Source organism: Neodiprion virginianus, chromosome 7 (assembly GCF_021901495.1).
Source record: "Neodiprion virginianus isolate iyNeoVirg1 chromosome 7, iyNeoVirg1.1, whole genome shotgun sequence".
NCBI classification, from domain to species: Eukaryota; Metazoa; Arthropoda; class Insecta; order Hymenoptera; family Diprionidae; genus Neodiprion; species Neodiprion virginianus.
Genome location: NC_060883.1, coordinates 851,040 through 872,857, shown reverse-complemented (window position 1 = coordinate 872,857; position 21,818 = coordinate 851,040). Strand labels below are relative to the sequence as shown.

The following is a 21,818-nucleotide window of genomic DNA, read 5'->3' as shown; positions in this document are numbered from 1 at the left end:
ACATGAAATATTTTATCAGTCATTTCAAAAACTTGAGACTATCCTTATAATGTCGTTATTGTACATTAGGAACCTGAAAATCCTGACAATCCAGCAGTAGAATAAACATACAGTGCAAGTTTATAATATACGTGATAAAACGGTTCTACTCATAACTAAGTAATCGATATTATTCAAATTACGAATACACTCTTTTATTTCTAATGCAATCTTATTTGTATGCCATGGACATGAGAAGTATACCGTATAACTGAGAATAAACGTTAAAGCGAATTTTTCTAAATTCCATCATTTACTCTCAAGTTGAGATTTCAAATAGCCTTATGGTTGTTATAGTTTCGTCATTGCATTTGTAATTGCATATGGATGAATTAAATTACTGGCCAACTATTGATTATGTGGGTTTATTGGTAATAACGATCATGCACAATGGATTAGCCTCAGTCTTACAGATATATCTACTTTGGCGTTGGGGTGGTTAGAGAGGGGTGCAGAATGTCTTGCACAGAAGATACGAAGTCTCGTGAAAATAATATAGAAATTAGTCTTTATTTCTTTTAATTGTAATTAAATTTATCCAGGTACCGGGTTCAAATCAATTCTCCTTACATGAGAATTCTGTACTTGTTGTCTATCAAACTGTAAAGAATGAGAACCGGGTGTAATTTGTCATTCCTTGTTTCTCGCATGTCTTCGCAAATATCTGTTATATACGTTTTATGCCTAGGATGTCTGGAAAAAAATAAGGAATAAGCATGTGTAAGGAAAACGCCCAATCTTATTTACATTTTTTCATACTTTCAATCGCACAAATACTTACTTTTCTATAATTAGTTGAATACTTTTGTGAAATTCCACTTCATTTTCGTCAATATCCAAAAAACTGATTATTGTCTTGACAACAGTCGTATCAAGGAATACGGCGAAAACTTCGATAGGAATTTTGTGCGATATCCGCTGCGAGACGGAGGTCATTTGTGCAAGAATAGTGTTTTTTACACTTCTCCGGGCGCTTGCCGACAATTTATCTTTCTCTGACAGTACAAAGCCTATGTTAACCTTTACCGGATTGTAGGAAGAAACGGGAACCTCATTGTTACCCGTGCTGACCTTGCTCTCCGATCTGGTTAAAATCGGCAGCGGATTATCAATCTGTCGCTGAAGAAAGTCTGTTATATCCTGAGTGTTTATTTTCCGCTCCTGGTATCTGTCCTTTTCCCAGGATTGTACCCTGAGAGTACCATTCTCACCATCCCTGAGGAGAATGATGTAGTTTATCGAATTGTCCCTGCAGTACTCGGAGATTTCTTCGGCGCTGTGAGGTCCGAGCGACGTCACCTTCAATCCCTGGGACCAAAGCTCGCGCAAAACTTCGGCCTTCTCCTTTTCCCTCCTCTGCATTCCGCCGATGCAGCAGACCGCGACATCCACGCCAAATTTATTCTCGGAGCAAATATCCTTGCAGTTTTCTCTTACCGCGCATACCAACTTGTCCAAAGATATGCTTATCCCGACTCCGTACTGCCTTACCTCTTTTCCCGCCATACCTGTTCGCTCTAGAAATTGTCTAAACGAGGTCAGCATCTTGTCGTAACGACCGCCCGCTGCTATCACATCTTGACCTCCTCGTCGTCGTCTTTTTTTCAACTCGCACGATATCTGGTATATCACACCGCTGTGCTGCTGAATGTTGTGAACTAACAGTGGAACAACAACAATCGGCCACTGAAATACAGAAGAGGAAAATTGGCCATAAATATTCATAATAATTTCTAAACTCGCCTGAGTTTTGACCAAAAATTTTGAGTCAGATTTTCACCTTTAATCCAAGAGCCTCGGTATTGGCAATGACGATTTCCAACTCCCGAAGTCCTTCCTTGGCAAGAATAGCCGCATTTCCCTTCCTCCTGGTGATGGTTCTCAAGACGCTGGCTATCTTTGCGACCGAGCTTTCCGTTTCAAACAAATTGTAGAGGGTTTCCATGGCCTGATCGGTAAGACACAGACTGATTAAGTGCGTCTGCAATTGAAACTTGGAGAATTTTCCGTCTCTCGCGTCGCAGAGAATTGAGTAAATGTCATGGTATTTTTCCCTCTCTATACCGCAGTACATTAATACCGCCTGCAATAGCGATGTGTGGTTCAAACGGACAGAAAAGTTCCGTTCACGCAGTTGCGGGATTTCGTTGGCTATTTCGCTGACTATCAATATCAGCTCTGCCTCGTCCATCAGGTCGCCTGGCGTTGGGCTTATTATGTCGAAGGCACACTCGTACAATTCCCTGGGGTGAAATCCATGAACCTGAGAAATTTTAACGAAACTCGGCGCTACTTTCACTGTCTGTAAAATTTCTTTAAAATCTCTTTCTCTACGATTTCTACCGTACCTTTTTTTCCCTGTAAACGCGTTCGATCGCGTATCTCCTCACATGCATGATGTTGTTCCAGGCAACGTATCTCGCGAACGGAGCTCTCAGATCATGAGGCAAAGAAACGACGCTACCCGTTCGAGTCATGAGCTTAACGCACGAGTCCATGTGCATGTAGGACTCATTGGACTTTGGCATTAGCAACGGGGAGCCGAGGCAGACACCTCCGTGTCTCTGGAAGACCTCGATAACTTTAGACTTGACGTTCTCCTGGAGAAACTGAATCTTTGGTGCAGGGCAACTCGTGAATCCTCTCGAAGGCAGGTTCATGTCATAAGTTATGTCCTCGGCAGGCGTCACTTTCTGAGCCATGCAACTCTCTATCAAATACTTGTAGGCCTTGCTTTGTCTATTAGACAATGTGTGCCGCACCATTTCCTGCAATTCCGCCTCCTCTAACTGAGGAGGCGGTAGGTATTCAGATGTCAGCAGTTCCTGAGAGGTCGGCCGCTGGCTCGGATCGTGATTCAAAAGCCATCTGGCAATTTTACGTTAAAATAATTAGGAACAGGGATAAAAAAAAGGCACTAGAACTAGAAGGCGAAACAAGTGTTTGGTACTAATTGTAACCATTTGATACCAAATTACACACCTAAGGAGATGCACGTGGTGCGGCATGTCGATTTCGGTGAATTCGGGTGGGAGAATTATCTCCCTGGACCTCAAATTGAGTAGAACTTTGACTCTCTCCATGCCGGTGTCCAACGGCTTGTAACACATCTCGAACAGTATTATGCCAAGGCTGTAAATGTCGACTTTTTGATTGTAAATAGCTTTGGCAACTTTCGAACTCAACTCGGGTGCTGTGTAGAGTGCCGTGCCAACCTGTCCAGTCATCGAGCCAACATCATCGAGATCGAAACTGGTTCCTGCTACAATGAGAAGTTTTATATTTTAAAATATTAATCAACGAACTGCAGAAATATACGATTATTGAAATTTTCCAATGTTCAAAATTGGCCTTTCAGTACCAATTAGCTGGAGTTCCTTGTCAGTGTCCACGTTATGTGCCAAAGTGGACAGAATATTACTTGTAGCGAGACCAAAGTCACCAATTTTCACATGATCATTGCTGTCGAGAAATATGTTGACGGGTTTTAGGTCCCTGTGGATCATCCCTTGCTGGTGTATATGGGCCAATCCCTCAACAATTTCTCTAAACAATCTCCAAACCCGTTCCTCATCTTCGCACAGGCTATTGTCAATGGCAGTTCGTAATGTGCTTTTTTCACAAAACTCCATCTGAATATACATAAACTGTATTTCCTTAACAACTGCTGAATCATTTGTGTTTTCTACATGCCTCATTGGGGAATCAAGCACGTCTTGAGTGGAATTCGAAGTCTGAGAAGACTCGTTCTTTTCAAATTCGATACTATTCGAAGAGTCTATTCTCGTTCGAGTGCTAGAATTTTGGGGGAAAAAGTGTTTATTTATCAGGGTGACAAAAATTTTGGTCAAATAAAATTCCCTAACTTTTGCGGTTTTTTATCAAAATATCCAGAAGCTGTACACCTTGAATATATAAATTTGGATCTAAAAAATACATAGTATTGCTTCGTTTCACACAAATAATTAGAAATTGTACAATACGATTTTCGAAAGTTGGCTCAACTGAATTTACGAAGCATATCTGAAGTTTCAAAACGATTTTTAGAAAAAGTATATTTTTCCCGATGGTCTATCATAATTCCCTGAGTATTCCCGATTTTCCCGGTCTGTCGCCACCCCATTTATTGTCCGACGTGCACTTGGAGAGTTTTTGTTAAAGGAGTTCGTTATTTTGTCTCCCTCAGTAATGTTCAGAAGATCACGGGATCAACTCCTGCATCCGTAACATTTATGTAATCAATTTCAAAACAATGACATGCCACGCTAGCGTTAAATATCTTACAGAAAGGCCCAGTCCTCGTCATCAGAGTCACTCGAGCTATCTTCGCTCTCGGCGTCGCTGTCACCTGACAAAACTCCGCTCGCCCTAGATTGATAAGAGATATTCCACTCGACATCGTGTAGCGGAGGAGCGAGTCTCTCAATGTCATTGCTTTCCATCTACAATCAAGAAAGGGAAAAGTCGAAAATGAATGGAAATCAAACTGAAACAGAGGTAATGCAAATTTAAATTGTGACGAACTACGCAATCAAAGAAACTAACAGCCATCAGCTCATCTTTGTTATTTCCTCGTTCCGGTGCTGTTCTGTTGGACGGCGTAGCTGCCGGTGTGAGTTGACTGTGCCTGGAGGAGTCATCTATGGTGGCGCTTTCGATCCAAGAGTTATAGTACCGCACAACATTCTCATGGTTCAGTCTGGAGAGAAGTTTAACTTCGCGCGTTATTTTTCTGTTCAGCTGTATGTTCTTTGGGTTGAGCTCGATGCGCTTGATGGCGTAAATTCCGCCATCCAGTTTGTTTTTGACCTTCAGGACGTCGCCAAATGCCCCCTTTCCAAGCCATTTCAAAACCTCAAACTCGCTCTGTATACGCGACTGGCTTCCCAATGCCGTCGAGTAGGGATGAATATCAGCGGCCGGTAGCTCGGTTTCCGAGCTATTCTGCTCCTTCTTTCTATCCGGACATGGAGGAGACAGTCCACGTTCGATTGGAACTCGTATGAAACAGTGCCCCTGCAGCTGTTCAGCCGACCATCGTATCCGCTCGTTGTGAACGAGGCATTTGGACAAAAAATCTTTCAGATCTGTCTGAAATTAATTGTACAACCGTGTGAATGTATTCACAGAAATTAACGAGAATTGGGTATCAAGTTTAAATCATCGTTTCTCATCAATTCGCTACCTGCAAATTGGTTTCCATGTCTATTTCGTTCTCTGAAACGATACTGCCCCTCAACAGAGACAACAGGAGGACTCCGAATCTGTGAATGTCGGCTTTTTTTCCACCCCTTCCCTGAATGGTTGGGAATTCGTGTTCATTTTTGGCCAAGTAGCTCGCGCAATAAATATCTGACAGTCTTTTATCCAGAGAATAACCGGATAGCTTGACGACACCTGTACTGTCTATGTGAACGCTGGTCTCACGCAGGTCCTTATGCACCACGTTATTGTGGTGTAGGTATTGCAGCGCGGATAAAACCCCAGTTGCCAGATGTCTCAGCGTGTCAACGTCCATCGGTATGTTCTCCGTCAAGAAGAAAGAGCATGTCGTTCCGACCTGGACGAGAAAAAATACGCACAACAACGTTAGTTAAACAGTTTGTATTGCATCTTGCACGGATTTTAATGTAATCGTTTGAAAAAAAATTTAATCATCAAGTTATCACTCTTCTCACCACAAACTCTTGGAGAACGTATATGACTACGCTTTCCTTATCCTGAATGTACTTCATGTGAAGATAATGAACTAAATTAGGATGATGCAATTTGTTTAAGTGATTCAGCTCCTGTTCAATAACGGCAATTTGTTTCAGGCAGTGTTGAAGGTCGGTTGCCTCGTGAGTTTCCGGAAGTGATTCCGTAGTTCCGCACCTCAACGACCATTCTGCGATGGCCAATAGTTCTCCGCTAGTTGTGTCAAGTCCTACGTAAACGACAGAGCCCTTTGTGCTATGACCCAGGCATTTCCCTCTGCACACGACTCGCTCTCCCCGATTGTCGCTGAACTTGACGAGCTTGGTACCTTTGTGCTCGCACAAGCAACTCTCCGAGCTTTCTGAAGTGCTCGTACAGCGCCGCCTCGAATATCTTCTAGGTCTGTCTGGCGGGGACGACGGTATGGATTGGCAGTTGGAGTCTGTCTCTGACGTAAGCCGTGCCAACTCTTTGCGCTTTCGCACTTCCGCCATCAGCGCTTCTTGACGTTTTTGAATCTCGTCTTGAAGTACCTGTTCAAAATCCACTGAGAATTAGGGAGCTGGCTTGATAGAGAAAAAATTTCGCCCCATATTTGTGTAGTAAGTTAATAATGAAGTCTATTATTTGCTAAAATAAAATCTCAACTGGTAGAATTGACTATCCACTTTTATTATTTAAGTTCAAATTTACCGTTGAAGATAGGCAACTATGCCACAACAATTATTATTTCTTTCCTAACAATGAAGCAGATTGTAATTTTAGATCTTCTATTGACAGACTGTTACTACTTCGCAAGGAACACAATGAATGCATTGATCCTTACAAACTTTATCTTTTTTTCTATTAATAGGGTCTCGAGAAATGCATTAAATTGTGAGTAAGTTTTTTTTTGTTTGATGCTTTGTTTGATTTTTTTTGTTACATCTGTAGTTAGGCTATGTCGTATATTGGCTTTATTGTGGCGTAGAATTTTTCTATATTTCATACTTAACAATTTAACCCATTTATGATGAATAAATAAAATTAAAAAAAAAAAAGTGCCAATCAAGATTTGAACCACCGAACCTGCCTCTCCTTGTCTTCCTTCAGCTGCTTTTTCTGTATCTCGAACTTCAGCTTCTCCTGCTGCCTGGACACCATTTCCTCATAAAAACTGCTGTATCCAGGTTTATTGTGATCGTGTAAAAATTTTTGAACATGCTGTGCCAGCTCGTATATCATCTCCTGACCCTTCAGCTGATCAGCCATCTGCTCGAGGTCGGAGTAAAGAACTCCTACTTGCTGATTCGAAAGGCCTCTGCTGTTGCGAAGCAGAAGACGAGGCACCCTTAAAGTTGACAAAATAAGAGACATGAATGACTCGTCCTATCTTTAGAGACGTTTTAGGTCAACTCACTCTTCGGGATAGTTATCCCTGCAGATGACCTGCAAATCGATTTGAGCATAGACCTCGGCTGGGCCTGACATCCCCTTCTGAGGCGTCAGAGTGATGGAAAGATCCAGCGGTTGCCATTTCTTCTTTCCTTTAGTTTTCCTGTGGTCGTGCAACTCCTCGGCAAATATCGACTAAGCCATAGAACGAGAGGCGATTGAAGCGCATCTATGAGATCGATGGAAAAAGTACTTATTGTTGGTGAAAATTAAACTTACCTTTAATACTTCGAGCTCGTTCTGTTGACGGTCTCGATTTGTTTCAGCATGCGACATATTGCAACTAACTGCAATAGTTAGCGTTTTATCAACGCCAAGGTTTCAGTGTTATAATTTTTTTTTTTTTTTTCACTGAAACTGTTGACACAACTGTTACTAGATAAATACCGCTAGTTAAGCGGAAAATAATTATTCCGATCTTCTCTACCAATCGTCGTAGCTGCTAACCTTATTCAAAACTGTTCAAAAGACGGGTCAATTTTGCGATGTATATTCACAAATCGATAGTATCAAAAGTAGGTGTAACAAATCCATCGAAAGCCCGTCGTAGCAGCGGATCGAAACCAGCCGTTGGATGATCTGCTACATGATGAAATATATTTGAATTGTATCGTTTCTGCCGCATCCTTTTCGTTATGGTTTATCTTCGAATCAATAGAAAAGAAGAAACGATTTTGCCATGTTTTTCTGCCGGTGTTATAGTCCTTCAATTATTTTGTTAATCTGATTACGGTCACTCCGTTTCGCATAATTATTTTGACATTTCTATTGGTTATGTTAACGGGGTTCACACGGTTTTCAACATCCGAATTGGCAGTGTTACCACGCAATGATGGGGGATTTTTAGAACCGTTAGGTGGCAACACTGATTCGCAGCGAATGACGGGAGTCCCGACGCGTGGAACTAGAAATTGGTATTTTCATTTCGGTAGTTATAGTGGTGGATTGTTAAAAAAGTATGCGATAAAGGGGCGACAGCTTCGCTCGAAGAAGCTCGTAAAAACAAAACTAGAATTAAGAAAACAGAGAACTGTAAATATACGGAAATCGAATAATCCGTTCACATTCTCTACCAAAAACCATACGCCGAAACAACAATCATGAATTACAATCACTCAGGAGCTCGCAGAGGTACGCCGAATGTTATTAATCATCAAATCAAAAAGTTTCGTAAATTCATTCTTAATTGTCAATTGTCGTCACACCCCCATCTCCACGTCATCATCATATTTCCTACGTTTCTCTATCCCTCCTTCTATCATTCTAAATCTATCAACATCTCGCAAATCTGGATGACAGTTGTCTCCGCAAGTATACAGGTTATGTTTTGCAATTCTATATCGAACCCTTAACATCTAATACGACTAATTTCTCCCCTAGGAAAACCGAAACGAATGCTTGACCCGTCGGTCGGTCTTTCTTCGCCAGCAGTCGCTAGCCCGACCCTACCAATGGCGCAAAGTCCTTACATGTACAACCAGCAGCAGGTGAGACTTTGCGCGTCATCAGATCAACGACGATAACATAAATCCGAATGTTCTTACCAATCTTGTGGAATCCTGTAAATTTTCAGATCCCATCGAGCAACGGACCGCAGCCAGACTATGGTTTTAACGTAGCCGAGCAGCCTCCACCGCCCTATGGATTTACCGCAGCTCCGTCGCATCAGCAGACGTATAACCCCAATGAAATGCGTCAGGAGAGTTTTCCTGGTCCTCAATACGCCACACAGCTACTAGCCGAGCCTATCGTCACCAACATGGCTGTTCAGTACGGTTCTGCCTTGGTTGGTTCAGGGAAACAGCAGCTGGAAAAATACGTCCCTGTTACCGCGTTGAAGTACTATTTCGCCGTCGACACAGACTATGTTATTTCAAAATTGGTTCTTCTCTTCTTCCCTTTCACACACTCGGTGAGTTCAATTTGCACTTGGGCTTGAAAATGGCTTCCGTTACTTTGGAAGTAGTTATATTATATATATAATATACATTTTTTACTAGCAAAGTATTTTAAACACGCCTACTTTTTCTTCGCGTTCAGGATTGGTCGATTAAGTATGAGCAAGATTCGCCGCTGCAGCCAAGGTACGAGAGGAACGCGCCAGACATGTACATACCGACAATGGCGTATCTGACGTACATAGTTGTCGCAGGACTGGCGCTTGGGACTCAGGAACGTTTTACACCCGAGCAGTTGGGAATATTGGCGAGTTCGGCACTGGCATGGGGTATAATGGAGCTGCTAGTCCACACGATAACTCTTTACGTAATGAACATGGACACGAGTTTAAAAACGCTGGATCTGCTCGCCTACTGCGGTTACAAATATGTTGGGATAAATTTTGCGCTGTTAGTTTCCCTGCCGTTCCAAAGATTCGGCTACTACGTCGTTCTCGCCTACTTCAGCGTATCTCTAGCCTTCTTTTTAGTCAGATCCTTGAAGTTGAGGGTGATTCCTGAAGGCCACAGCTCGTACTCGGCGAGCGGTAACAAAAGGAGACTTTACTTTATTCTCTTCGTAGCTACGATACAACCGGTTCTAATGTGGTGGCTATCATCGCATCTCGTGGCATCGGCTATTGCGTAAGAGGATATAAATAACAAGATAAACGATAAATAAATAAATTTAATTGAATTTAATATCCTTTAGAACAATGCCTACGAGTGACAAACAAATGGCCCTATGTATTTATATATGACAATTGATCGATCCTATTGATATAATCTCTTGTGCATTTTTATAACATAAAATATATAAATAAACGCCTCGCAAGCGACAGTGAGAGAACGAAACAGTGAGAGAGAGAGAGACAGTGAGAGAAAGAGAGCAACAGCAAATGTTAAAGAGCGAGGTAATAACGAATAATTTTCGAATTACGTACTTCTTTAACTCTTCTCTTACATCTTATACTGTACATAATTTTCTACCCATTTATACATGTATTTGTATCTTTTTTTCAAAGTTACTCGAATCCCAATCCTTTTCGTAGCGTTTAATACCTGCCCTAACAACAAAAAACAAAAAAAAAAAAAAGAAAATCCGTTACTTGGTAATCAGTTTACTCAAAATGTTACCAAAACGAGAAAGCAAGAAAGAAAGATAAACTGTTTATTTATCGAAAAATGTATCTAGGTATGTATGTAATATAGAAATATTTCATTTGATAATACTATGAAACAATACATTCGTACGTATGTTATGTATTTATACTAATTATCTGATCAAAAGTCCTTTTTCTTTTCTTCCTCATAAATCGAACCAATACAAAGTTTATAGTTTAAAACTTAAAATTTAAAGCCAAGTTACAGAAAATCATTGGATGCAGCGTAAGTTTGAAGAATTTTATTAAAATAAGAAAAAGAGCGTGACGCAACGATCGGCATTGCTTTATCAAAGCGAAAGAATCTGGAGGTAAAAAAATTCGTGAGGGGGCACCCGGGTTTGAACCGGGGACCTCTCGATCTGCAGTCGAATGCTCTACCACTGAGCTATACCCCCCATTGATGTGAACGAGAACCACCAAGTACTAGAAGTCGGCAGAGGGATATCAGTGAGGTTGGTAACCAGGCAACCCTTATAAGCTTTGACAATTCTTCCCTCCCCCCCAGCGTTCATATCTAAACAACGGAAAGTAGCGGCAAGTGGTGGCCAGTGCGCTTTCGACCGCCGAAAGGGGTGCCACGCTTGCAGATCTTGACAAGTAACACATGTACTACATATAAATGATGATTAACTCCTTTACTTTAATTATTTAATTATAATCCACGATGACAGACCACGATTAAGTACCGTGGACGTCGGATCAAATTGTCTTCCTACACGTTCCGCAGTGTAAAACTCATCATGGGGAGAGGGAGAAGGACAATAATCAGACCCGATCACCGTGCTACATGACGTTCGGAAAAAGTAAGTTGACGAAATTTCATAATTTATATTCATATGTTGTATTCTGATTGTTTAGATTTGATTTAAGCAAGTTTGATTATTATTACAGAACTATCACATCAGCTTGTTATCAAAAAAATAAATAAAAGTATAGAAAAGTCAGGCGTAGAATATTCTGAGGAACAGTTCACGCGAGGATGGATGGCAAATTTTTTTTATCCATTATATATTAAAATACTGCACGTGACGTATAATAAGTAAATTACCTACAACTCGGATGACGTATAATTTGAATTGTATTAACGAGACTATAAATAATCGGTGAAAATTAATGATAATAATTGTTATACAGTTATTTGGAACTACGAGTCCCCTTGTTTCATGCTTATTTCGGTATATAGAGACGCGTTGGATGATTATGTACAAGTTACACACCCAGCCCAAATCGCGTAAATGCAAATATGCGAGACTGAAGAATTCCGTTTTACACGTGCCGACTGACCTTGCCGTGGAGATTGGCTATTAAAGTTCTTTATCGAGCCCGGGTGTTGTGTTAGCCGGTCTCCATGGCACCCGCTGACCTGGTCAATCCAGCAGCACGTGGTCATCAAACCATCCATAGCCGTCGGTTATATCGTTGTACATTTATAATCGGGCATCGGGTTGACTCACCCCGTGTATAATAGATCGTCCTTACATAGTTGTTAAACTCATCTGCGATTAGATTCGCAGTAGGACATTTCGATCTGTGATACCGAGAATTGAGGCACCGATTCCTCTGAAACCCGACATCAGTCACACGCCTTTATTCTGTTGTACCTACGATTGTGAAAAGATGAATTTGCACTAGCTGAAGATCCGGATCCCGTAAACGTTGGGATCTCCATGGGTGATGGACACTAAGACACCGCCGATAACGCAAAAGCAGAACAGCACAAGTCAGCAACACCTCGATAGAACGAAATTCAAGACACCCCCGGTCCGGCACGTACAAATATCACTTCCCCCGTTGACACCGCCACCGAATCGTCGACAGAGATTGAAGACCCCGAATTCACCCTGGGCCCGCGGCTCGGCTGGACCCGGAATATACGCCGCCGACGGGGGGAACAATAATTATCACACTAATCGTCAGTCGGAAAGACCTTACAGGCCAGTATGAGTGACTTAAGAGGGGGGGCGGGGGATCAGTTTCAAAACCTCGAACCTGTACAGTCTCCTTAAACTGATTCAATCTAATAATGTTATACCGACGTATCCTCTGATCTCGAGCTGTCAATCACGTTCTATACAGACTTACCGAACTCATTGCAAAAAGACTCGATTACCGACCTTCGACGTTATCTTTGAATAACACCTGAAACGACCTGATCTTTGTTGATAAAATTGTAATAAACAAGAATCGTAATGCATTAATACAGAGTTCTCCACCTGGGGGCAACGCCGCTGATGCACGCGTGCCAACAAGCGGACCGATCGCGGGTTCTGCACCTCCTCAAGGAGCAAAGGGACACGATAGGGTACAGGGACCGAACGTTGAGGAACGCCCTTCACTACTGCATGGACGCGGGTACGGGAGGCGCGGTGGCGTCGGCGGCACCTGAATTGGTGAACGCGCCGGACGCCGAAGGACACACGCCTCTCCACCTGGCCGTCATCGCCGGCGACGCCCAGCTCGTCGCTGTCCTTTTGGCCAACGGGGCCGACGTAAATGCCAAGGACTCCGAAGGGCACAGCGTTCTCCACTGGGCGACCGGTCTGAATTCTATAATCCATATTTACTGACCCCTAATTTCGTTAATTTCATACGCGGGATGGACATGACGTAGTAGTAGTAGTAGTAGTAGTAGTACGGTATCACGAATCCAGGGCAAGGTATTGCGTTATACCTACGAAGTCTGCAAAGAAGCGATAAATCGCACGCTGGACGGGTTTCCATCCATTAACTTTGAATTATCCGAAGATCGTGAACACCGAGATCCCATGCGCCAACTCGACAAATGGGTTCGCGTTCAAGGTGGTTAGTTGGTCAGTATACCAGCCCTAGCCCAGCCCCTAAGGTCAGTAGGTCGTAGGAAATTACGTCATGTCGGTCCGCGCTGCGATCAGCAATCTGCACGCGATCCGCGAGATTGGATTCTCGAGATTGACGGGACGTCAAGTCGTGACTCAAACACAAAACTTATATACAAACTCTGGCCGTGCCTGAGCTGTGTTAACTAAAAACCGCCCACTCGACTGGCCCCAGGAAATGGATTTATAGATGTCGACCGTTTTAGGATTTTTTCAAAGATATTCATGGTTGTGTCCGGTAAAAAATCCGTAACAAATTCAAGGACATTTTTAAACTAGAGTATTTTCAGGACGCGAGAAAAATTCAACATTTTCAGGACCACTGGACACAATTAATATATTGGTGTTCGAAGTCTAGTTCGAATCCATCTTCTTATCCCATGACGCTATCAACTTTCTTCCCGATCATGGCACTAACCCTCCTTCAATTTCTTTGCTTTCCCGACTTCGCAGTATGCGGGGAGGTGGAATGCGTCCGGCTGGTTTTGGCCGCGGGTGCGCGTCCGTCAACGCCGGACATGCGGGGAGGATCGCCTCTTCACTACGCGGCGCAATGCTGCGGAGCTGCGGCTCCGTCGGAGCTTTCAGTGCCGAAAAAGATCGGTCTCAAGGTGCTGCAGTCTCTACTTGACTACGGAGCAAACCATAACGCGAAGGACGAAGACGGCCGTCAGCCAATTCTATGGGCTGCCAGCGCTGGAAGCGTCGACGCCCTTCTCGCTCTCGCAAGGTCTACCAAAACTTGAACCTAATCGGTCACGCCTTGGTAGAATCGTATAACGGTCACACTGGATGAAATTCACCCTATACGTCGAATTTTGCTTCAGAAGTCAGTGCTTAAAAATTTAAAAAAAAAGAAAGAAATATATAAATATTGTTTAAGAATTGCAGAAAAAGCTCTCTCTCTCTCTCTCTCAGTTTGCCTGGCCAAAATTTATTGTTCAAATATTGTAAAATATCGGCAAAGTTAAAGATAGTGACAAAAATGTCGAAAAACAAGGCGCCAAGAGGATCGTTTCCATGATTAAGGGACTTTTTCCGAGTAGTTTTGAAAATGTTTGTGGATGAAATTCACCCAGAGTGACCGATTAGCTTTAAAGATGTAGCCCTGTACCGTAAACTGAAACCTCTTATACTTCGCGAGAGAGATACTTAGGTCCGAAGTGCCAACTTGTTACTTTCAATAATTCGTTATTGGTCCGTAAACAATTGCATCTATCGGCTTAATAATTAATTCGTTTCATGCTGCGGTGATCTATGATCCGCTATTGAGATATATACCATACAGCTGCATTACGCATCATGTTACAAGGGTGTAATAACCGCGGAGTTTATAAAACTCCTCAACGAAACGTGGTATATAAGTTTCTGATTGACGTTATAATAGTCAATCAAGTCAGTCAGACTTTCACGATTTCGACGAGGTCGGGTCAGTTTACTTGCACGGAAGAATCGGATCGATGATTATATCCGTTGTACACACTGCGCGTACAATACATATATGCATAATGGATGCAGTACGTTATAGGCATGTATCACGTATACATATATGAGGCGTAATGCGCAGGCGAGGGTATACATACCCGGTAAAATTATCGCGTGATGACGATAACAACGATCGGTCATCAACCATCGGCTGCATTATCCGCAACCACCTACGATACGTAGACGGCGAAAATAATGATATTAAGAAAAACATTCCGCAACTCGAATTCAATTATTGATATACTTTATTGTTTATTCATAAAGGGCGGGAGGATCCGCGGCTGCCGGCGCCTCGGACAAAGATGGTCTGACCGCTCTTCACTGCGCGGCGTCCCGAGGACACGCCGGATGCGTCGAAGCCCTGGTGAACCTGTGCGGTTCGCAGCCGGATCACGTCGACGATAACGGATGCTCGGCGCTTCATTACGCCGCTACTTTGGGCCACGCGGACGCCACAGCGCTTCTTCTCCGACTCGGCGCCGACCCGAACAGACAAGATCGAAAGGGAAGAACGTGAGTCCGAGTTACGGGGGGGTTGGCAATGAAACGCATAGACTAAGGCAGACGATCTCGGTTAATCGATTAGTCGGAATATTTAATAAAAAACGATCAGGCAAAATGATCAATCTAAAAACTCACTTAATCGATCGTAGCTGCCGATCAATCGATCAATCGCACAGCACTAATTCTGACTTTCGAACCTTCGATGTAACGACGGTCCGCCTGAACCACTGATTTCTAAAAAACACCTGAACTTGGCCATTCGAGACTTTGATCCGCACCCTAACAACCTCCGTTGACAAAACGCGCAGACGATGATGATTGTAATTCCAGACCAGCACTGTGCGCGGCAGCAAAGGGTCAGCTCGAGACGCTGAAGCTGTTGGCACAACACGGAGGGTCCTTGTACGCGAGGACGGTGCGAGGCAGCGGAGTTGCCCACGAGTCGGCGGCTTCGGGTAGAGTGGAATTGATAAAGTGGCTGGCCAAGAAGCGTCCGGGAATACTCGACGTAGCTACGCACGATGGTCGAACGCCTCTCCACATCGCGGCGCTCCACGGTCACGTCGACGCGTGCAAGGTCCTTCTGGACAACGGAGCCCGGGTTAACGCGATCCTAAGGACCTCGAAGGGCGGGCAAATGACGGCCCTTGACGCCGCTCTTTACCGAGGTCACAGGGACTGCGCAAAGCTGATACAAATGCACGGTGGAACGACGGCGCAGCATGTCAAAACCCGGAAGATCGGAGGCACGATACACTGCAAGGGTGAGTGCAGAGTAGGGTGCTTCATTTTTTCAACTTCTTTTTTTTTAAAGTGCAACTCCAAAATTTTTTTAAATGAACCATCCTGGTGCAATGTCTTGCGATGGTGAGTGGAATGCAAAAATGTTTAATTCGAATTCACAATCTAACCACAGAATTGGCGGCTCAGCTGCGGGCGCGAAAACGTGATGGAGAAACAAGCTCGGATGACGAAGAGGTGGACGACAGGGACGTATCACCGAGGATCAGGCGACGTCGGCGACGCCGAGGTTCCCGAGAGCCAGATTGTGACGTCTCTGAACAACGCGAGGAGGACCGAGGCGGAAGTCGGAGCTACAGCGACCAGGAGGAGCCCAGGTCAACGTCGAGGAGGGCCGTGAGGAGTCGGCGCCGTCGGGCGCGCAGCGAAAGCTGCGGAAGAGGCCGGGGATCGCGGAAAAGAAACGCGAAGCAAAAGTCCGGCGGGCGGAACCACGAGTACGACGGCTCCTCGAGCACGCATTCGGGGGAAGCGACGGAGTTCGGATCCGACGAGGATACGGAGAGCGACGGGAGCGTCGTGAGCGAGGACAGTCTCGAGGTGGTGATCGTAAAGAAATCTGTCGAGAAAACCTCGGAGAGGGTCGAAGTGTCGGGCAGGAAACCGAAGCGGACTTCCGGGGGTGAAAAGAGCTCCGTGATCAGGTCGACGAGGTCGAAAACGCGACGTAAAACCGTGAGGAAGAAGCCAAAGGAGCAGAACGATGCCGAGGGAAATGGGAGGCCCGAAAACCTCAAGAAAAGCGAGCCTGAAGCACCGAAACCCGTGAAAACACCGACGAATAACGACGCCGAGGAACGTAGGTGCGGAAGGAAAATGCAGTACCAAATTGAGGCTGGTGACAGCACGAGCCAAGAAGCCATCGAACGCGTTACCGTCACGGTCATGGTGCACAAGGATCATCTCTCGGACACGCCCAAGACTACGTCGATTGAGAGCTCGTCGAGAAACGGAGATACGGTAAATTGCCGAATTTGTAATTCTTTCTTTTTACCTGACTCACCTTTGGTTGGGAATATCCGTCCAATAGTACATTAATTTTCTTGGTTGTGATGAGAAGTTTCATTGTATACGATGTTGAAAGATTATTTGATACAAGAAATTTATTCTCACGGTTAGGAAAAGTCGAGTAAGGATCATCAATCTGCGGCGGTAAAAGAAAAAGAGGAAGTGGATCGTGCGGAAAGTGATAACGTAAAACAAGAAGATGAAAAGGAAGAAGTAGAGGAAGAAGAACAGGCGGAAAAGAAAGAGATTCAAGAACAACGTTCCGAAAGTGAGCCGAAAAAAAAAACTAGGCCTCGATCGGCTCGGCCGGGTTCGAGCAGAGGGAAACGCGTGACGTCGGCGAGAACGCGGATGGATCACATACTGGAAAAGGCTGACGAGATGCAGAGCGCGCTGGTGCAGAAAGCGGCCGATCTGAAGAAGGGAATCGAGGAAATGCGGGAACAGATAACAGGAGAAAAAACCGGGGACGATCGTGGAGCCCAGGAATCAAGTTCGAGTGAAGAGAAGGTGGCGGGAAAAAACGGTCAGGAAGAATCCGACGGTGTCGTGACGCAGAAAGTTACGGGGACACTAGAGGGAACTGAATCAGACCTTGCAGGGTCCGAGAAGAACGTTGCCGAAGAGTCGAAAACCGCCGATTCGAATGGTTCGAAAATCGAACACGGATCATCCGGCGATGCTTCGGAGCACGAAAAGATCTCGGTTGGTTTGGAAGCGAAGAAGTCGATTTCTTTTGAGGAATCTAGTAATGAGAAAGAATCCGAGGATCTGGTTACAGACCAAAAACGATCCGCCGATGATCAGCCTACTCGAAGTGGTAAATCGTCGTCGAGGTCGTCGATCCGGTCGAAAAGTCGACCAGGTACAGCGGTGGACAAATCCGCAGGATCGCCGGACAGCAAGTCGGATTCGAAGTCTGTTTCGAAGCCTGGCAGCAGAATGAGCAAATCAAGATCTGGGGATAGCCGGAAATCGGATTCCGTGAAATCAGTGGACGACGTCGAGTCGTCGAATGCTGCCGTTAAGGAGCGTCAAGAAACGGTGACAGGTATAATTTAGGGGGGTCCTTGACAAGGTCATTATTGAATTTCGACCTGCTTGCCATCCAAATTGCTTTCACATAATTTTTTAATTATCCGAGGACGATTTGAGGGCCGAGCTGGTCGAAATTCAAAAATGAACTTTCCAAGAACCACCCTAAGGTATATACATAATTTTTAATTACGCTTGGGTACGACTTGCATATTCGCAGTCGCAGTGCAGTGGATAATTCATAATATCCTTAATTTTGTCATGCTTTATTCTCTGCTCAAGAACGATTGGGCGAAATCAAAGCGAAATCATCAGATCCCGATGATAACGAGTCATCGAAGACTGGAAAAGAGCTTGTTGAACACGATGGGAAGTTCGTGGAAGAGGTTAACGATGTCGAGTCCGAGTCTCGGGTTATCGTCGAAGAGAGTTCGTCATCGCCACAGGCAAACGCTGAGTCGCAAAAATCCCGGTCTCGACCATCGACGGCAAAACAACGTGGAAAGTCGTCCGGTAAAGGAGGAATTCTACGCCGGGTCGATAGCTCGGACGAATCGTCACCGGCTCGTACCGCGGCAATCGTTGCCGTGATAGAGAGCCCCGAGTGGCCAGAGGACGAGGAAGACGAAGAGGAAGAAGAAGAGGAAGAGGAAGAGGCGATCGACAACGAGATACGAGAAGCGATTGGCGAGTATCCGGAACCCGAGACTGACCTCGACGACAACAGCGTCGGGGTGATGAGGGTCTTGCCGAGCACAAGCGACGAGGAAACCCCTCGAACATTGGGCCAATCGCGAACATCCGGCATCGACTCGCTGCCACAGGTAAATGGACCAGTGATGAATGAACAAACTTGTTAAAATCACTATTATAGGTATACAGGTATACTTATCCGTAGTTTGTTCATTTACACGGGAAAAAATGTAACGTAGATTTTACATCTGTTAAATTAGTTCGGTTAATATATGGGCAGCACTGTTTTGTGGTAAAATCTACATCAATTGTGGTACATCTACCCAAGCATATTGTAACTCTTGTTATCGGGTTCGTGAATTACTGTAGATTTAACTCCAAAAAAGTGCTGTGCATGTTATGGAAGATGGAAGTAAGGAGAAGTATTTCATATGGGTTTGAAACTGAAAAAGTATCCACCCAAAAAGCAACGGATAGTGGTTCAACAAGTCACCAGAATGGTGCTAGTAAGCAACCAGGGTTCAATCTACCCTGTAGCCTTTTTTTTTTGAGTGGCAAGTTTTTGCTACAGCAAAACCATTTTAATTGTACTCTATTTTATGGACACTTTTCATATGCAGAGATAAGTCCTTCTAGCCTTCATCCTCCATAGTCCATATATTGACCATAGGAGATGTACAATCTACAATATTTTTCTTTCCGTGTAGTGGTGGAGTCAGTCACCCCATACACATGGGTTATACGAAAAAATGTTGGAAGAAAGAATAATCGACGGGCCTTTGGTTTCATGTCCCTTTTCGCCCAGGTTGCGCCCAGGCCGCGAGCCCGAATGCTGAGAGTTCGTAGTCCGGGAAAGAAAGAGGATAGAGCTCGTCATCGTCGGGACAGCGGGGGTCGAGACAGCGGTATCGAGCCGAGTCCGCGGATATCGAAGATACCTCGAAGAACGTCGCGATGCTACCCGAACACCGAGAAGCAGCAGGCGCTGAACATGGAGACGGTGACGAGGGACGTTCAGATAAGTTTGCGCCGTTATCACCTCGAGAGGAAAATATTCTTCCAGTTAATGGAGCTCAAGAGACTTCAGATAAGAAACGGAAGAGCGAACGAACAGGTTCTGGTCAAGCGTCAGGTGAGAATTGCCAAGTATAATAACGCAGGAAGAATCAAGAAGCGGTTTTTATGCTTCAGGTCGAGGCTTTCCACAGGGCCGGAACATCCGGGCCTACGTTGGGGGTGGCCAAATACGATCAGCCGTTGACCTTCAGGTCTCGATTAATACTCACTCGACTTGTACAAAGCGGCTCTTCTAGTACCGCGAGATAATCAACAGCTGGTTATTATAAACTGAACCCTATTCCAGGCACTTCGAGGCTTTCCTCTACGAGCAGTTGAGGCGTCTTCAACGACGTCCGGCGACTCCGGACTGGTGCACGGGCGCCAAGCAATGTACCCAGAAAACCCACCGTTGTCACCACGCCACAAGTGCCTACACTTCGCTTCCGGTCTACACATATCGTACGTGATGTGACAAAAACGCACAGTCACACAAGAACGCGAACGCTGCACGATATTATCCCCGTATTATACGAATTTAGATGATAATTATTATATTGGTAGACTACTTATATCTTGACGTTTAACCGTTTCAGTCACATGTTTTTCAACTCAATATTTTTTCCTAAACTTTGTTACTCGAGGGGTTTTTGGGGTCGCTGATCACGAATCTAATATCAAAATTTGATCACGTCTAAATCCAAGATGGCCGATCCAATATGGCGGATGTAAAATCGAAAATGTTATCAAAATTCTTGTTATTCGGGAGTTTTTAAGGTTATACAAAGTAACAAAAAGCATTTGAACTTGTAAATAATAATCTGTGATGAGGCTAGGACATGGATATTTTTCAGGTGGGAGACTAAGCGTCCCACTGTGACTGAAAGGGTTAAATGTGGTACAGTAATTGTAATTACAGTGGGGGTTGGAGATCGGAGTGGAAATCTACTTCCGAGTATCGAGGGACGAGGAGGACGGGGCCAAATGACGGTAAGTAGGCAACAACCTTTGAATTCATGTGAATTGCAAATTCGCTTAATTGATTTCTATGTTTCAGGTCGAAGTCACCCACGGTGAGAATAAGCAGGTAATCGCGCTTCCAGCGGAAAGATTAGATCGAGGCAAACGGTACTTCGTCACGTTTACAGTACGGGGCGACGCTCAGGACAGAGAAAAGTCTATCAATAAAAATTCCCAACAGCTTAGCGCCGCAGCTGCAGCGTCCCAGAGGAACGCGAAAAGCGTTTAAAGATAAGCGATTTACAAATGAAACGCTGATGAGACAGCGAATTTTTACTACGAAGATAATCAAATATTCGATTGAATACGAAACGCATCGTCAATATAGGTATTGTTACGTGATGATGCACCGCTGATGCTGCCTGCTACGTGTTATAAAATATAGGTATAGTTTATCATAAAATCGTTGTCTCTTATTTCCAAAAACAATAGAAAAGCTTCCCCCGTATAGGAAATAATTTTTATAGATCCGTTTAGAGTAATATCGTAACGTCATACGTTGCAGGGACCATATGATTGACGATTTATAATATTATGTGTGTATAGTTGACGTAATATAAGATATATTGCGTGTCTGTGTCAGCTGTTTATCTTTACAAAACGGTATATAACTGATAGGTCGTTGTTACATTGCAATATCCCATACGTCATGTCGTGAGAACAAAAATATAATCAAAATATATTGTTTAAGAAAGTGTTCAGGAAAACTAAAAATAATATACATGTACATATACACCTACACGCATATGAGCAACGAATCGAATAATAAGAAGAAAAAAAAATCTATGCTGGTATCAAAATTATTCATAACGTACTAAAAATTAATTGAGAATAATATGAAGAATTAACATTGTGCGGTGTATAATACTGTACCGATCTGCATCGATTGTTATAAATGTGTGAAAAACCATAAAGAAAAAATAATGTAAAACCACGAAATGATATCGAAATTATAAAAAAATGTTTGTAAAAAGATGACGATAATAAACAGAGAAGTGTACGGAAGAAAAATATAGAAAACGTATCTTTTTCGACAAGAATGAATATAAAAGTGAAGCAAAAGGGGGAAAACACATTTGAACCGAGCT

General features: G+C 43.9%; 3 protein-coding genes and 1 non-coding gene across 5 annotated transcripts; 2 read left to right on the top strand and 2 right to left on the bottom strand.

Moving 5' to 3' along the window:
- Window positions 1–388: 388 nt before the first annotated feature.
- Window positions 389–7,932, bottom strand: LOC124308927 (eIF-2-alpha kinase GCN2). Its single transcript, XM_046772099.1, has 13 exons — window positions 7,390–7,932; window positions 7,136–7,305; window positions 6,805–7,066; window positions 5,718–6,269; window positions 5,225–5,599; window positions 4,585–5,130; window positions 4,324–4,481; window positions 3,401–3,834; window positions 3,022–3,301; window positions 2,388–2,907; window positions 1,820–2,302; window positions 821–1,725; window positions 389–732 (listed from the first exon to the last, which is right to left on the bottom strand). The coding sequence occupies exons 1-13, from the start codon at window positions 7,444–7,446 to the stop codon at window positions 606–608; spliced, it is 4,869 nt and encodes a 1,622-aa protein (XP_046628055.1). The 5' UTR covers window positions 7,447–7,932; the 3' UTR covers window positions 389–605.
- A 165-nt stretch (window positions 7,933–8,097) lies between these two features.
- Window positions 8,098–10,249, top strand: LOC124308929 (protein YIF1B-B). 2 transcript variants are annotated; one of them, XM_046772101.1, is made up of 4 exons: window positions 8,098–8,301; window positions 8,551–8,657; window positions 8,744–9,082; window positions 9,211–10,249. In XM_046772101.1, exons 1-4 carry the CDS (start codon window positions 8,271–8,273, stop codon window positions 9,754–9,756), a joined length of 1,023 nt encoding a protein of 340 aa, XP_046628057.1. In that variant the 5' UTR covers window positions 8,098–8,270; the 3' UTR covers window positions 9,757–10,249. The 2 variants fall into 2 exon arrangements, with proteins under 2 accessions (XP_046628057.1, XP_046628059.1); XM_046772103.1 differs by having other exon boundaries at window positions 8,296–8,335.
- A 347-nt stretch (window positions 10,250–10,596) lies between these two features.
- On the bottom strand, window positions 10,597–10,668 carry Trnac-gca (transfer RNA cysteine (anticodon GCA)). The gene has a single exon. It is a non-coding gene; the product is annotated as a tRNA-Cys (tRNA).
- Window positions 10,669–10,827: 159 nt separating this feature from the next.
- On the top strand, window positions 10,828–21,640 carry LOC124308928 (ankyrin repeat domain-containing protein 35). The gene is made up of 14 exons (XM_046772100.1): window positions 10,828–11,076; window positions 11,906–12,207; window positions 12,477–12,811; window positions 13,582–13,858; window positions 14,878–15,126; window positions 15,448–15,881; window positions 16,034–16,878; window positions 17,038–17,977; window positions 18,244–18,785; window positions 19,460–19,786; window positions 19,846–19,922; window positions 20,018–20,172; window positions 20,630–20,700; window positions 20,768–21,640. The coding sequence occupies exons 2-14, from the start codon at window positions 11,948–11,950 to the stop codon at window positions 20,957–20,959; spliced, it is 4,704 nt and encodes a 1,567-aa protein (XP_046628056.1). The 5' UTR covers window positions 10,828–11,076; window positions 11,906–11,947; the 3' UTR covers window positions 20,960–21,640.
- The last annotated feature ends 178 nt before the right edge of the window (window positions 21,641–21,818 follow it).

What these genes read in the sequence shown, in the direction of transcription:
- LOC124308928 (XM_046772100.1), top strand. Translation starts at nt 11,948, where the DNA reads ATGGACACTAAGACACCGCCGATAACGCAAAAGCAGAACAGCACAAGT. An exon ending in CAGTCGGAAAGACCTTACAG is followed by an intron (nt 12,208 to 12,476) that starts GCCAGTATGAGT and finishes GCATTAATACAG; the next exon opens with AGTTCTCCACCTGGGGGCAA. An exon ending in GAGGACGGGGCCAAATGACG is followed by an intron (nt 20,701 to 20,767) that starts GTAAGTAGGCAA and finishes TCTATGTTTCAG; the next exon opens with GTCGAAGTCACCCACGGTGA.
- LOC124308929 (XM_046772101.1), top strand. Translation starts at nt 8,271, where the DNA reads ATGAATTACAATCACTCAGGAGCTCGCAGAG. An exon ending in ACATGTACAACCAGCAGCAG is followed by an intron (nt 8,658 to 8,743) that starts GTGAGACTTTGC and finishes GTAAATTTTCAG; the next exon opens with ATCCCATCGAGCAACGGACC. An exon ending in TCTTCCCTTTCACACACTCG is followed by an intron (nt 9,083 to 9,210) that starts GTGAGTTCAATT and finishes CTTCGCGTTCAG; the next exon opens with GATTGGTCGATTAAGTATGA.
- LOC124308927 (XM_046772099.1), bottom strand. Translation starts at nt 7,446, where the DNA reads ATGTCGCATGCTGAAACAAATCGAGACCGTCAACAGAACGAGCTCGAA. An exon ending in AGGAAGACAAGGAGAGGCAG is followed by an intron (nt 6,270 to 6,804) that starts GTTCGGTGGTTC and finishes GATTTTGAACAG; the next exon opens with GTACTTCAAGACGAGATTCA. An exon ending in GCGTTTACAGGGAAAAAAAG is followed by an intron (nt 2,303 to 2,387) that starts GTACGGTAGAAA and finishes AAAATTTCTCAG; the next exon opens with GTTCATGGATTTCACCCCAG.